Here is a 14,368-nt window from a genome sequence, read left to right as displayed (position 1 = left end):
GTTATCTAGCTAGCATGCTCTTCAACCCCTGAAATAAGGAGTTGATTCACTTTTTTAAATTTATTGTCATGTCAAATTAAATAAAGGCCTAAAATAATGACATTTTGTACTGCAGACAAAAGTTTCGGTGGATATCACAGGCTGCTCCAAAAACTGTTGTTGCTTTACATTCGTTTTTCTTCAAGAGTAAGACATGTCACACATTTGCAGGAACAACTTTCTTTAGCATATTAAAAAATGTAATACAATTTTAAAAAATTGTGCCGAACCCAATTCTGCTTCTGCCCCATCCCTCTCTTGGGCAGCAGGTAGCCTAGTGGTTAGAGCGTTTGACTAGTAATCGAAAGGTTGCAAGATTGAATCCCCGAGCTGACAAGGTAAACAGCTGTCGTTCTGAACAAGGCCTTTAACCCACCGTTCCTAGGCAGTCATTGAAATTAAGAATTTGTTCTTAACGGACTTGCCTAGTTAAATAAAGAGAAAATAAAATCCCCACACATTTAATGTTCACACTGCACAGTTCTGAATGACTGGACAGATGGTGCTATGCCACTTTATTGCAGGTTGGAATAAAATCTGAGTACCAGCACCATACTCACTCCACTCCATCCTCATTCCAAGAAGTGGATTCAGTCAGTAAAGATAATGCAATTAGACCACCCTGTGTTTCTGTCTGCAGTCAATTACCCACTTCTCCATGGTGGATTGGGCGACTGGCCTTTCTGAGATATAGAATAGAAACATTGGATGTCACTCAGCCACTTCTCCTTTAACCCAAGGTTTGGGTGCTGGGCTCTGCTCCTTCTTGACTGTGGGTGTCTCTGTCTGGCATGTGTCATTAAACCGCTCCCTGGCCTTCTCCCAGTTCCTCTGGGTCTTGGTCCTACTCAGAGACCCAGCCTCGTCCACCGACACAGCAGCTCCTGCCCCAAAGCCTGACTGGGACTTCCGGATCTTCAACTGGATCTACGGGAAAACCAGAACGGTAGGAAACATCAGATCAGATGTGTGAGTAAAGTGAGAAAGAACTGGGATGAAATCACAACAGGTGGAGGATACTGGTTTGAGGTTCGGTCAATTTAAAACTATAGCTATTCATTAATCCCTAGTTAAAAACTGTAGAAAAACTCCCATCTCTGAAAACTGGGAATACTAGGAGAACCCCAATAGAAAGGGGGAAATGTTAAGATTACCGGGTCTTTCATTCCAGCTCCATCTTTGCCCAGGCCTTCTCCTTTCTTCCAGCCCATCTTCTCCAACATCTTCCTTCCCTTGTTGACTTCACTGATCTCACTGGACAAGGAGGGAAACAAGTACAAAAAGAGACAAGACAACTTCAGATCAGTCTAGGATGTGGGAACCACTAGTTCTTACTACATACATTGCATACGTGGCACACACACACTTGCAATGACTCAACCAATCAGATGGCTACGTACACGTGTACAGAGGCGGGTGCGTCATCCCGTTGAAAGACTCCCTCGCTGCCCACGGTCTGACGGCGAGACTCGGCCCGGTCCACATACCTGGGGTTCCTCAGGGCTTTATCCTCCTCATACTCAGCGCTCTGTTGGGACAGAGGGAGACAAAGGAGACACTTACTAAACAAAGTAATATACTCACTGCTGTTAGCGATAAGGAAAGAAGGTAAACTATGGGACTGCTCAGCAACTTACATTTCAACAAGACTTGCTTGAGCAAAAACAGAACAGTTTAATTGGATGAAAACTTCTGGCAGATAACATCTTTGTATACACAGAGATGTTAGGTGGAGATCTGATTGACAAGTACATTTCCAACAAAGGATTACCAATGGACCTTATTCAACAGTAATAAAACAGCAGACGGGGACAACAGATGAAGTTGTAGTGGTGGTGGAGAACCAGTCACTTACCTTCAGGCCATATTTAACCTTCATCTGTTTCAGTTCTTTCTGTCGGAGCAGCTCCTTGTCCTCTTTGGTTGGAGCTGGACCTGAGGAACAACACATCTGGCTAGTTAGAGACTGGGCCGTGTGTGTGGCATGGGTAGCGAGGTGTGTGAGCATTGCATTAGTGTTCGGTCTTATACAGACAATGTACAAAGACGGATGCAACACATTAGTGTCCGCAAATTAATCAGGTTGTTCTCTACCGGTCTGTAGTGGTTGGTTCCTCTGGTGTTTGCTGAGGTGAGCCATAACCTGTCCAGGTTCACAGCCGTCACAGGTGTCTGTCCCTGCGTGGATGTGGAAGGACAGAACAGTCTCTCCCATCTTCACCTCATCCCCATGGGTCAGAGGGCAAGGGTCACACTTAGCGTTGGGCTGATGGGAGGGAAAACAATACTGTTACTACTTCACTTTCCAACCAAGGTGTGTGTGTGTGTGTGTGTGTGAGTGAGTGCGTGTCTGACCCACCTGTAGGATTCGGTTGCCATTGAGGACAGTTCCGTTCTGGCTTCCCTGGTCCACTAGCATGTAGCACTGTTGGTCCTGGTCAAAGTACACCTCTGCATGGAGCTGGGATTTAAATAAAATATATAGAACCCATCAATACCATTAAGATTTAATTTGATGGCCTGCAGACTACTAATGCATGTAGCAGAATCCAACAAATAAATTAAATAAGTTGTCATACCTTACTGACTCCCATTTCAGATATACTAATGGCATGGTTCATATCCTTCTCCCTGAAAAGATAGACTTATGTTAAAACAGTACCTCAAAATGCCACAGGTAGTTTAAACTTCCATTTCAGAAATAATGATCTGAGCTCTCATTCCCCCTGGTGGTTAAATAGACAAACTGACCACGCATGGGCCATTCAATCGAAACAAAGCAGAGTCTACAGCGCTGTACTGACCTGCCAATGGTGGCTGGAGAGTCAGCTGTGATGATGAAAAGTGTTCCTGTCTGTAACACTGGAGATCTGACCACTGTCACCCTCACACAGGGCGGCCACACCTTCTCAGCAACTGGGGACACGCATACACACAATATCACATTCACTGACATGGCAATTCTGCTGAGCAATATTTTAACTACAGGAAACATTTAGGAAAACAGATGAACAAATATCAGGTGATGTTAGACTTTTGACACAGTGCTTTGTTTCATTCTGCCTTCACCTTTAAAGAAACCCCAGCGAAAAGTGCATAGAAAGCTGACAGGCTGAATAACTCTAAACTGTGTCCGTCCTCGCCTCTCACCTTCCTGACTCTCTATCTCTGACTCTGAGCTGTATTTGGTGGGAGGAGGGGAGGAAGAGGTAGACTTCCATTCTCCCTCCGACTCCGTGATCTCCCCCTCCTCAGGATCATTGTTCCCACTCGAGTCATCACTCCGCGACGCAGACGCTGCTTTAGCCTTCTTTTTCTTGATGAGTTTATCTGATTTAGCCTTCTTCTTCTCCTCCTCCTCCTCGAGCTGCTCGCATCATCGGAGTGCAAACCGCCTTTCCTCTTCTTCCTCTTCAACGAGCGTTCGGCGCTCTTCGCCTGGCGAGTCTTCAAGGAGATTTTTTTTTGCAGAGGAGCATCTGGAGTAAGAGATCGGCCCCTCTGCCTGCGCGAGCCTGCACCCCTCTTGGGGATTCGCCGCTCCACCCACTCATCAAGGTCCAGCTCCTCTTTTACAAGGCCCTGTCGGCAGACAGGCAATAAATCAGAGGGGAGGATGCACCTGAAGCATCTCCAGAGAACTCCCTTGGCAGACACGGGACATAAGAGGCTTTCTAGGAATTTGGACAGTGAGCTCTCTGCATCAAAACCTCCCTGTATTGTTTTGGGGTCCTTTTTGGATATGGGTCTCAGTTCTCAAAGACAGTAGGCCTGTACTGCATCACAGCAAAGTCAATTTATTGACTCAAGCTGCAATACAATGAAAGTGATCCTCAAAAACGTACTCTTGACTAGACTAAGCTGCCAAATCCCTGAGCTCTGAAACCTGACCTTTTTTTTTAACCAAAGCTGTGTTGGCTATACCTCATGTCTGCATGGGGGTCTTTCTGCTGTTAAAGAATTGTTCTAAGTATCTGTGTGAGACGTGTACCTCTACGGGAAGCTGAGTTCCAGAAATAGGAAATCTTCATGTTAGCCAGTGAGTTAGTCACGTCTTCTACCTATGACCAGAGGAATAGCATTCAGTCAACTAAACAGCAGCTGCAAGCAATAGCCAAAACCCTGTACTTGACAAAAATGTATCTGACTCTACAGCAGAAAAAAACAAAACTATAGCTGCTGCAGAAAGTCTAAAATCACCCCTGCAAGTATTTGACAACTGAGACCACATAGATCATGGTTAAAATGGATCCTAAGAAGTCCATTACAATCTCTAAACTACTGAAGGTGAGATGCTTCAGGAGCCTCATGTCTCAGCACAAATCAAAAACAGTAAGGATAACAGGTCAGTTGTATACAACAATGAGAAATGTTTAGCTAGTTAAAACATATCAATTAAACCCTTCTTAATCATTATTTTAAAAAATGAATTTGCTGTAATTCTCTTGTAGTGTTTCTGGTTCATCTCTGGTACGGTCACCTACCTTATCATCCTGACGGGCGGTTCTCTCTGGAACTTTCTTCCACTTCCTTCCTTTCTTGTCTTGGCTCTTTTTCACCTGGCTGGTCTCTGAGACAGGCTGTACAGTAGGAACCTCTATCCTGGAGTGGAACTGGTACTTGCCACTCTCTGCATCGTAGTAGTAGTACATCCCTGTGTTGTTATCATAGTACAACTGACTGGCCTAGGGGAGGGAGACAGTGACGCAATTAAAAAGAGTGTTAAATAATGACATAGTTATTGTGTGTGGGTGGTTTAGTACCGAGTCGTAGTAAAAGCCAGTGCTGTGGTCGTAGTACATCCCTGTGGTCTCATCAAACACAAAGCCAGTCTGTGTCATGGCCTGCTCAGCTGTGGCTCTCAGCATGTCAGCTATGGAGCCCGTATCCACTTCCTGCTGGAACAAACACAAGTAAAGAAAGAAAGTTCCCAAACCATTTTTGCACTGTGTCGGTCATCAACCTTCTAGTATTTCTTGTGCTCTTCCAAATAGACATCATGATCATGTTTCTAATAGTCTTCTTTAGCCACGGCCCATGAAGGAGTGATTGTGGTCACATGTTAGGAAGATCAGCACAAAAAAAGGTAGTCTTTTGGAAGACGAGACACCTCACTGTCCTCAGTCAGACTAGAATGAGTGGAGGGACGGTAATCAAACTCGCCTCTGGTTGAGCGGCAGCAATACCACCCTCTACAGACACCTCTGTAATCATCACTGTGGCGGTGTCTGTCGTCATGTCTGTAGCTGTGTCAGTGGTTGATTCTGCATTTGTCATCTCTGAGGCATCAGTGGCTTCCTGCCCCTCAGGTGTCACGGTCCCCTGGGTATCTGTAGCCACACCATCACCCTGGTAGTAGCCTCCTCCATAGTAGTAGTTGTAATAATCTGCAAATAACACAGAAGGATCAATGTATCTGTAAGTGGAGCAACTTAAAATCAAATTATTCATTTGGATCGATCCCAAACTGCTGGTCCTGGGAATGGGTGGTGGTTAAATTGCTCACCAGTTTCTGACCAGGTATATTCCTCTGTCTGTGTCTCAGCTTCAGCTCTCTCTTTCGCCTTTTTCTTTCGTTCATGAATCTCTGCACTAAGCTTGTTGACCTATTGTATCAAATCATGTCAAGGAAAAAAGTAGTACCGTAAGTTGGAAACTAACTCATTTGTGCATATCATATACTTATTTAATGATGGCTAGATTGTTCTTGGTAGCTACCTGTTTCCTCAAGTCTTCATTGTAGCCTTCTGTGCTTTTCTGAAGCCTCTCAGACTTGGTCAGTTGTTTCTGTAATTTGGTCAGTTCTTTTGTGCAGCTTTTCAGTTCTTGCTTTAGCGACTCTACTTTCTGGCGAAGCTCAGCCACCTCGGAATCCGACCCCTCCTCTCCTCCACTCGCCTTCTCTCCATTTGTCGCCATACTTCCGTCTGTCATTGACACACAGGGTTACAACGTGTAAAGTGATTGCTATAACCATAATATGCTAGCTTTATTATTTGTTATATTGGTATGCATTAAAGGATAGGACAACTCTAAAAGTCTAGGCAGCATTCTGCCTTCTCCCTACAGATCTCGGCCATTAGCCTCGCCCACAACTGCTTCATGTGAACTACAATTCCTATATTGTGTTTTATGGTTTCGAAACGTCAATAACCATCGCTTGCGATACGGCTTTCGAAACATAATGCCCTTATCTTTCATCAGCGAGAAAGAATCCTAAAAAGAAAAAAGTTAGTTACTGTAGCAGTTTTGGCAGATCCATACAGCTAAGGGTATCTCCATCTGACAAAACTACACTTCCGCTACACTTCCCGAGTTACGCTTACACAAAGGTGTTCGGGGCATACTAGATAGCTAATTAGCACAGGTATCGCCTCGTCTGCCGTCTGTTTTCCGTAAAAATGCGCTGTAACATGGAGATATGGCCGTGTGGGAACACTAACCCCATCAAGGTGTGTATCAATTTAACCTTTCATTAAAAAAAATGTAAAAAGATTTCTCGATGATATCAAATCAAATTATTTTTTGACACATGCGCCGAATACAATAGGTCTAGACCTTACCGTAAAATATTTACTTACGAGCCCTTAACTTCTTATGGCTGGGGGCGCTATTTTCACGTTCGGATGATAAGCGTGCCCAGAGTAAACTGCATGCTACTCAGGCCCAGAGGCTAAGATATGCATATTATTAGTAGATTTGGATAGAAAACGCTCTGAAGTTTCTAAAACTGTGTGAATGATGTCTGTGGGTATAACAGAACTCATATGGCAGGCAAAAACCTCAGAAAAAATCCAACCAGGAAGTGGGAAATCTGAGGTTTGTAGGTTTTCAAGTCTTTGCCTATCCAAGATACAGTGTAAATTTGGTCTGACTGCACTTCCTAAGGCTTCCACTAGATGTCAACCGTCTTAAGAACCTTGTTTCAGGCTTCTACTGTGAAGGGGGAGCGAATAAGAGCTGTTTGACTAAGGGGTCTGGCAGAATGCCATGAGCTAAGTCAGGCGCACGGCCGTGAGAGCGAGCTACGTTCCCTTTCATTTCTAAAGACAAGGAATTGTCCGGTTGGAACATTATTGAAGATTTATGATAAAAACATCCTAAAGTTCGATTCTAAACATCGTTTGACATGTTTCTACGAACTGTAATGGAACTGTTTTGACTTTTCGTCTGGACCTAGTGCTCGCGCCTTGTGAATTTGGATTTGTGAACTAAACGCGCGAACAAAAAGGAGGTATTTGGACATAAATTATGGACTTTATCGAACATTTATTGTGGAACTGGGATTCCTGGGAGTGCATTCCGATGAAGATCATCAAAGGTAAGTGAATATTTATAATGCTATTTCTGACTTTTGTTGACTCCACAACATGGCGGGTATATGTATGGCTTGTTTTGGTCCCTGAGCGCTGTCATCACATTATTGCATGGTGTGCTTTTGCCATAAAGCTTTTTTGAAATCTGACACAGCGGTTGCATTAAGGAGAAGTATATCTTTAATTCCATGCATAACACTTGTATTTTCATCAACATTTATGATGAGTATTCCTGTAAATTGATGTGGCTCTCTGCAAAATCACTGGATGTTTTGGAGGCAAAACATTACTGAACATTACAGTGGCGCGTTAACTGAGATTTTTGGATATAAATATTAACTTTATCGAACAAAACATACATGTATTGTGTAACATGAAGTCCTATGAGTGCCATCTGATGAAGATCATCAAAGGTTAGTGATTCATTTTATCTCTTTCTGCTTTTTGTGACTCCTCTCTTTGGCTGGAAAATGTCTGTGTTTTTCTGTGACTAGGCGCTGACCTAACATAATCAGATGGTGTGCTTTCGTCGTAAAGCCTTTTTGAAATCGGACACTGTGGTGGGATTAACAACAAGTTTATCTTTAAAATGATGTATAATATTTGTATGTTTGAGGAATTTTAATTATGAGAATTCTGTTGTTTGAATTTGGCGCCCTGCACTTTCACTGGCTGTTGTCATATCAATCCCGTTAACGGGATTTCAGCCGTAAGAAGTTAACTCTATTTTCTTAAAACGGCATTGTTGGTTAAGAAAATATTTACTAAATAAACTTTAAAAATGGGGTACCGGTACCAAGTCAATGTGCATGGGTGCAGTCCGGGTGGCCATTTGATTAATTGTTCAGCTGTCTTATGGCTTGGGGGTAGAAGCTGTTAAGGAGCCTTTTGAACCTAAACGTGGCGCTCTGGTACCGCTTGCCATGCCATAGCAGAGAGAACAGTCTATGACTTGGGTGACTGGAGTCTGACAATATTTTGGGCCTTCCTCTGACACCGCCTAATATATAGGTCCTGGATGGCAGAAAGCTTGGCCCCAGTGATGTACCAGTCAGGCGGTGATGCAACCGGTCAGGACGCTCTCGATGGTGCAGCTGTAGAACTTTTTGAGGATCTGGGGACCCATGCCAAATCTTTTCAGTCTCCTGAGGGGGAAAGGCATTGTCGTGCCCTTCACAACTTTCTTGGTGTGTTTCGACTTGGTGTGTTTGGAGGCGACTCCAGGATGCTGGCCATCTAGGCAGAGTTGAAAAGAAAAAGCCTAATCTCAGACTAGCCAAAATAAAAAAAAGATGGGTTGGGCAAAGATGGCCAAAAGAACACAGAGGAACTCTGCCTAGAAGGCCAGCATCCCGGAGTCGCCTCTTCACTGTTGACGTTGAGCCAGGTGCTTTGCATGGTACAATTTAATGAAGCTGCCAGTTGAGGACTTGTGAGGTGTCTGTTTCTCAAACTAGACACTAATGTACTTGAAATCTTGCTCAGTTGTGCACTGGGGCCTCCCACTCTTTCTATCCTGGTTAGGGCCAGTTTGCACTGTTCTGTGAAGGGAGTAGTACACAGCATTGTATGAGATCTTCAGTTTCTTGGCAATTTCTCGCATGGAATAGCCTTCATTTCTCAGAACAGGAATAGACTGACGAGTTTCAGAATAAAGTTATTTGTTTCTGGCCATTTTTAGCTTGTAATCGAACCCACAAATGCTGATGCCTCAGATACTCAACTAGTCTAAAGGACAGTTTTATTGCTTCTTTAAAAATCAGCACAACAGTTTTCAGCTGTGCTAACATAATTGCAACATAAACTTGGATTAGCTAACACAACGTGCCATTGGAGCACAGGAGTGATGGTTGCTGATAATGGGCCTCTGTACGCCTACCTAATTAGACATTCCATTTTTTTTATTTTTTATCAGAGGTTTCCAGCTACAACAGTCATTTACAACATTAACAATGTCTACACTGTATTTCTGATCAATTTGATGCTATTTTAATGGACAAAAAATTTGCTTTTCTTTCAAAAACAAGGACATTTCTAAGTGACCCCATCCTTTTGAACAGTAATGTATTTACCATATCATATGGAGACCGAAACATAATCCTTTTACCTTATCATAAGTAGACATAATTGCATATGGTTAAATCCTTCCAATAGATATAAAAAAAACTATTTAGTTACGAATTGAACTTGACATTTTTCAACCCTTGTATTGGTCAGCCTGTTGCGTGCTTTGGTGTGTGTCTTCAAAAAACAAGAACCAGTTGCACTCTGAGGCGGCTGATGTTGGTGGGATTTGGAGGATGGAGGCAACAGGGGAAAGAGTCTCAGATCCACAAAGTCCCTTCCACCAGGTGGCTGATGAGATATGTTGGCACGACTGCCATATTGCATCTCCATCCCAAAGCCCTTGCTTGGAAGTGTACTACTCCAGACTGCCAAGAACCTTGCCCACATCCAGGCCAAGCTGTCGAGACACGGTAGTGATGACACCATAGGCCTTGTTGATCTCTGCACCAGACAGGATGCACTTTCCAGCATACTTGGGGTCCAACATGTACGCTGCGGCGTGTATGGGCTTCAGGCAAAAGTCTTCACCCTTTTTTATGTATTTCAGAACTGCAGTTTCCTCTGCTTGGAGCAACAGTGAATTGGGCAGGGAAGAACGGATTTCTTCTCTTACATCTGCAAGCAGAGTCTGAACATCAGACAGGATGGCATTGTCTCCCTCAATCCGTGCAATGGCTACTGCTATAGGTTTCAGGAGTTTAAGTCTGCTTACCACTCTCTCCCAAAATACATCATCCAGGAGGATCCTCTTGATGAGGCTGTCCATATCGGCAGACTGTGATATGGCCATTTCTTGGAGAGACGCCTTCCCCTCCAAGAGACTGAAAAACATGATGACAACAGCACCCCAATGGGTGTTGCTAGGCAGCTTCAATGTGGTGCTCTTATTCTTCTCACTTTGCTTGGTGAGGTAGATTGCTGCTATAACTAGATGACCCTTCGCATTCTTAATAATTTCCTTGGCTCTCTTGTAGAGTATATCCATTGTTTTCACTGCCATGATGTCTTTGAGGAGCAGATTCAATGCATGAGCAGCACAGCCAATCGGTGTGATGTGAGGGTAGGACTCCTCCACTTTAGACCAAGCAGCCTTCATGTTCGCAGCATTGTCTGTCACCAGTGCAAATACCTTCTGTGGTCCAAGGTCATTGATGACTGCATCAGCTCATCTGCAATGTAGAGACCGGTGTGTCTGTTGTCCCTTGTGTCTGTGCTCTTGTAGAATACGAGTTGAGATGATGTAGATAATTATTCCTTGCCCACGAACATTCAACCACCCATCAGAGATGATTGTAATACAGTCTGCTTTCTCTATGATTTGCTTGATCTTCACTTGAACTCTGTTGAGCTCTGCATCCAGCAAATTAGTAGATAAAGCATGTTTGGTTGGAGGGGTGTATGCTTGGTGAAGAACATTCAGAATTCTCTTCCAATACACATTGCCTGTGAGCATCCGAGGTGAACCAGTTGCATACACAGCTCAAGCAAGACATTCATCAGCATTTCTCTGACTACGTTCCTCCATTGAGTCAAAAAAACTTCTGATTCCAGGAGGACCATGAGCTGTTGCTATCGATAAGGTGTCTGATTCATTATTTTCAACTCAAATAGAAGTAGAGGGACTTTTGTCAGAGTTTGCTTGTTGTGAGCGATGAGGGAACTTTATGCACTTGGCCAGATAATTCTTTGTTGCATTCTTCACATATGATTTGGCACAGTATTTGCAAATGTACACAGCTTTTCCTTCTACATTAGCTGCAGTGAAATGTCTCCACACATCAGATAGTGCCCGTTGCATTTTCCTGTAAAGATGAGAAAAAAATGAGTAAAAAAACAACAAATACAATTCCATGTACAGATAAATAGTTAAGCAGTTAGATTAAACAACTCCTTTGTAAGATAAATGTTTGAAAATGAAACATGCATGGAAACAGGTGAATTAACACTCCTCAGTTAGCAGGCTCAAGCAAGCTAAAACCCACATGGTAGCAAATACTAAAAAGCAGAAATTGTTAACAAGATAGAAATTATTTAAACTGTAGGCTACTATTTACTAGTTAACAGAAAATCATCGATGTCATATAAAATATATTCACCCCACCCAGTATTGTAATCAAAACTTACCAGAAAGCATGTACTCCTTGGTTCAGACAGTGTAGCAGTGTGGGCTCAATAGCATCTCATTAGTGTGCAAGATCTTGAGAATCAGCTGTACATGTGATGGAAGAATGAACTGTGCATGCAGAGGGTTGCAATTCCATTGAATTGGGGATAGTTTAACCAAAATATGCCACAAGACCTAGAATTTCCGTATGTGTATCCCGCAAAAAAGCTTCACTGTTATGAGCTAAATGCTTTGATGAATTTAAGAATTCCCAGGCTTAACTTCCCATGAAAAATTCTGGAAAGTTTCTGACCCTTTGCAACCCTAGTTTGGACCATGATAGTTTGTTGGTGATGTGTACACCAAGGAACTTGAAAGTCTACCTGCTCCACTACAGCCCCGTCGATGTGAATGGGGACATGTTCGGCCCTCCTTTTGCTGTAGTCCACGATCATCTCCTTTGTCTTGCTCACGTTGAGGGAGAGGTTGTTGTCTGGGCACCACACTGCCAGGTCTCTGATCTCCTCCCTATAGGCTGTCTCATCATTGCCTAACACTGTTGTGTCGTCAGAAAATGTAATGATGGTGTTGGAGTCATGCTTGGCCACGCAGTCGTGGGTGAACAAGGAGTACAGGAGGGGACTAAGCATGCACCCCCGAGGGACCCCCATGTTGACAATCAGCGTGGCATGTGTTTTTACCAGGATCCAGTTGCTGAGGGAGGTGTTTAGTCCCAGGGTCCTTAGCTTAGTGATTAGCTTTGTGGGCACTATTGTGTTGAATGCTGAGCTGGAGCTGATATGAAAGATAAGGGCCTAATGCTTCCAAAACCGTAACCGCAAGCGATGTATGTTAATGTTCAGACAGAGCATAGGGGATCTTAACAAAACTCCCTCCTACAGTAGATGCCTTCATCCAATGGCATGTGTAATGTAATGGAACAGAGAGTCATGATCAAGGGCTAGGGTAGGTCTAGTTACTATGGAAAAGCTAGCCTAGTTATCACCATAATGTCTGGTGGGCTTCCTGACCTAAATAACTTATCAGGCCAGACTTTAATCCGTTGCTTTTTAATAAAGGTGCCTTGTATTTCCAGAATGTTGAATAAACTGTAATTTTAATTTACCTGACGCATGCGTGAACACCATCTACGCAATACGCATGCTTCAGGTGTGAACAAATCGTGAGTGCCACGCACAGACCGAATTTTGCTGTAGGTATTGTCTCAAATTACCAACGGCATAAGGACAAACTAGGGTAAAACCAGTATGGTAAGTTCAAATGAGAGTTTGCTCCTTCATTCATTGATATGGTAAGCTAGCGTTATCTATCTGCTAACATATTGCTAACTAACTAACGTTAGCTGTGGATGGTCTTACCGATTCGTTTGCTTTCTTCGCTTGGACGAACGCCCTCGTTTCTCTCCGCCGAGAATATCAACCTGAAAGTTGAACATAAACATCTTGTAACCACCATGCATTGCTGACACACCCGACTACATGTTTTGTTGATAATAAAGAAAGTTACAATTGGTACAGTTGATGTGTTTACAATCCACCTCGACCGTGGCCGCCATTTTTTCAACAAACGTCATTCTATCATCCACGGTACAAGATTCCACCGCTGGCTGAGAGCGCCACTCGTGGTTTGGAGTTTGAATAGGTCGAGTATTTGGAAATAACTCATTATCTCTGGTTGAATAAAAAAAATGCATGTATCGCAGAGGTTTGTGATCTCAAAAATATGTGATGGTATCGATTATCAGTCAAAACATGTTATGCTGTAGAAATGTAAATACTACTGCACCCAATTTACTGTCAGTAAATACTTCCACATACAGACCAGCAGGGGTCATGATGAGTATGGCTGTAGAGATTGTGAGCAAAATGTTTGCAGTCAGTGTGTGTTGTTTGGAAACTGCCAAGCATTGCTTTCCAGCTCTTGACTGTTTCGAAATCCAAACATTAGGAAATTATTTTTTAGGTGTTGTCTCCATAGTAACAACTTCAACAAATCACACAAATTTACACAACGTGTGTGTGTGTATATAAATGAACACCAAGTGGGCTGGGCCTACAGGTGAGAAACTCCATTAAAAGTGACACACTTATTTTTCTTAACACCTGTGAAGAACACTTTCCCTCTAAATCAAAGTATCGGCAGCAGTAACATCCTGCCTGGCCCCTAATGAAGAGTCATAAGCCCTATTCACAACCTACTTGTATTACCAGAATGTTGGTTATGTAATTATTACCCCAGCATGTCTGTTTTTCCAGAGGATGGTCTGATGGGATTAGTTTTACCAAACTGCCTCCTGTTATATATTTTTCTCATATAAAATTTACCATTATGCCTGGAGGCTGTTCTAAGCGTGAAGATATTTCAACTTGTCTAGGCATAGCCTTATATTGGCTTTCAGTTTGGAGAAAGTCAAAATAATATTAAGACCCATTAACTAACTGTATGCAGACATTTAATGAACTGATGTATTTGGTACAATATTATCCTCTTAATGTTTTAAAAGAGAAATAGGCACTGGGAAAGACAAGACAAAACATATCATTCATCTGTAGGCCAAGTGCATTAGCACTTTGTCTTAAGCATCAATTTGTTCCCATGTTCTTACCAAACTGAGCAGCACCTGTTAAATGCTGTTATACCCCTCAAAACACAGGGATGACAATTTGCACAGGATAAGTATTACCAGAGGACCTTGAAGTCAGCAGAAAAACAGTAGGTTATTCTGTCTGGAATTATTACTCTCCCACCATGTGAAAATTACGGACATGGCAGATTCGCACAGGACTAAAATGAAGGATGTGGTGTTTTGTGTTCGTGCACC

General features: G+C 42.9%; 1 protein-coding gene across 1 annotated transcript; it reads right to left on the bottom strand.

Moving 5' to 3' along the window:
• Positions 1-499: 499 nt before the first annotated feature.
• aggf1 (angiogenic factor with G patch and FHA domains 1) lies at positions 500-13,105 on the bottom strand. Its single transcript, XM_071350871.1, is given in 16 exon segments — positions 500-966; positions 1,194-1,293; positions 1,440-1,567; positions 1,895-1,974; positions 2,134-2,305; positions 2,399-2,500; positions 2,619-2,670; positions 2,844-2,955; positions 3,190-3,390; positions 3,393-3,621; positions 4,524-4,724; positions 4,803-4,934; positions 5,203-5,426; positions 5,546-5,645; positions 5,758-5,966; positions 12,906-13,105. Coding segments are annotated over 16 exon segments (2,355 nt in total). The 5' UTR covers positions 13,003-13,105; the 3' UTR covers positions 500-750.
• Positions 13,106-14,368: the final 1,263 nt, after the last annotated feature.

The sequence above is a fragment of the Salvelinus alpinus genome, chromosome 18 (genome assembly GCF_045679555.1).
Source record: "Salvelinus alpinus chromosome 18, SLU_Salpinus.1, whole genome shotgun sequence".
NCBI classification, from domain to species: Eukaryota; Metazoa; Chordata; class Actinopteri; order Salmoniformes; family Salmonidae; genus Salvelinus; species Salvelinus alpinus.
This window is presented reverse-complemented; position numbering and strand designations above follow the sequence as displayed.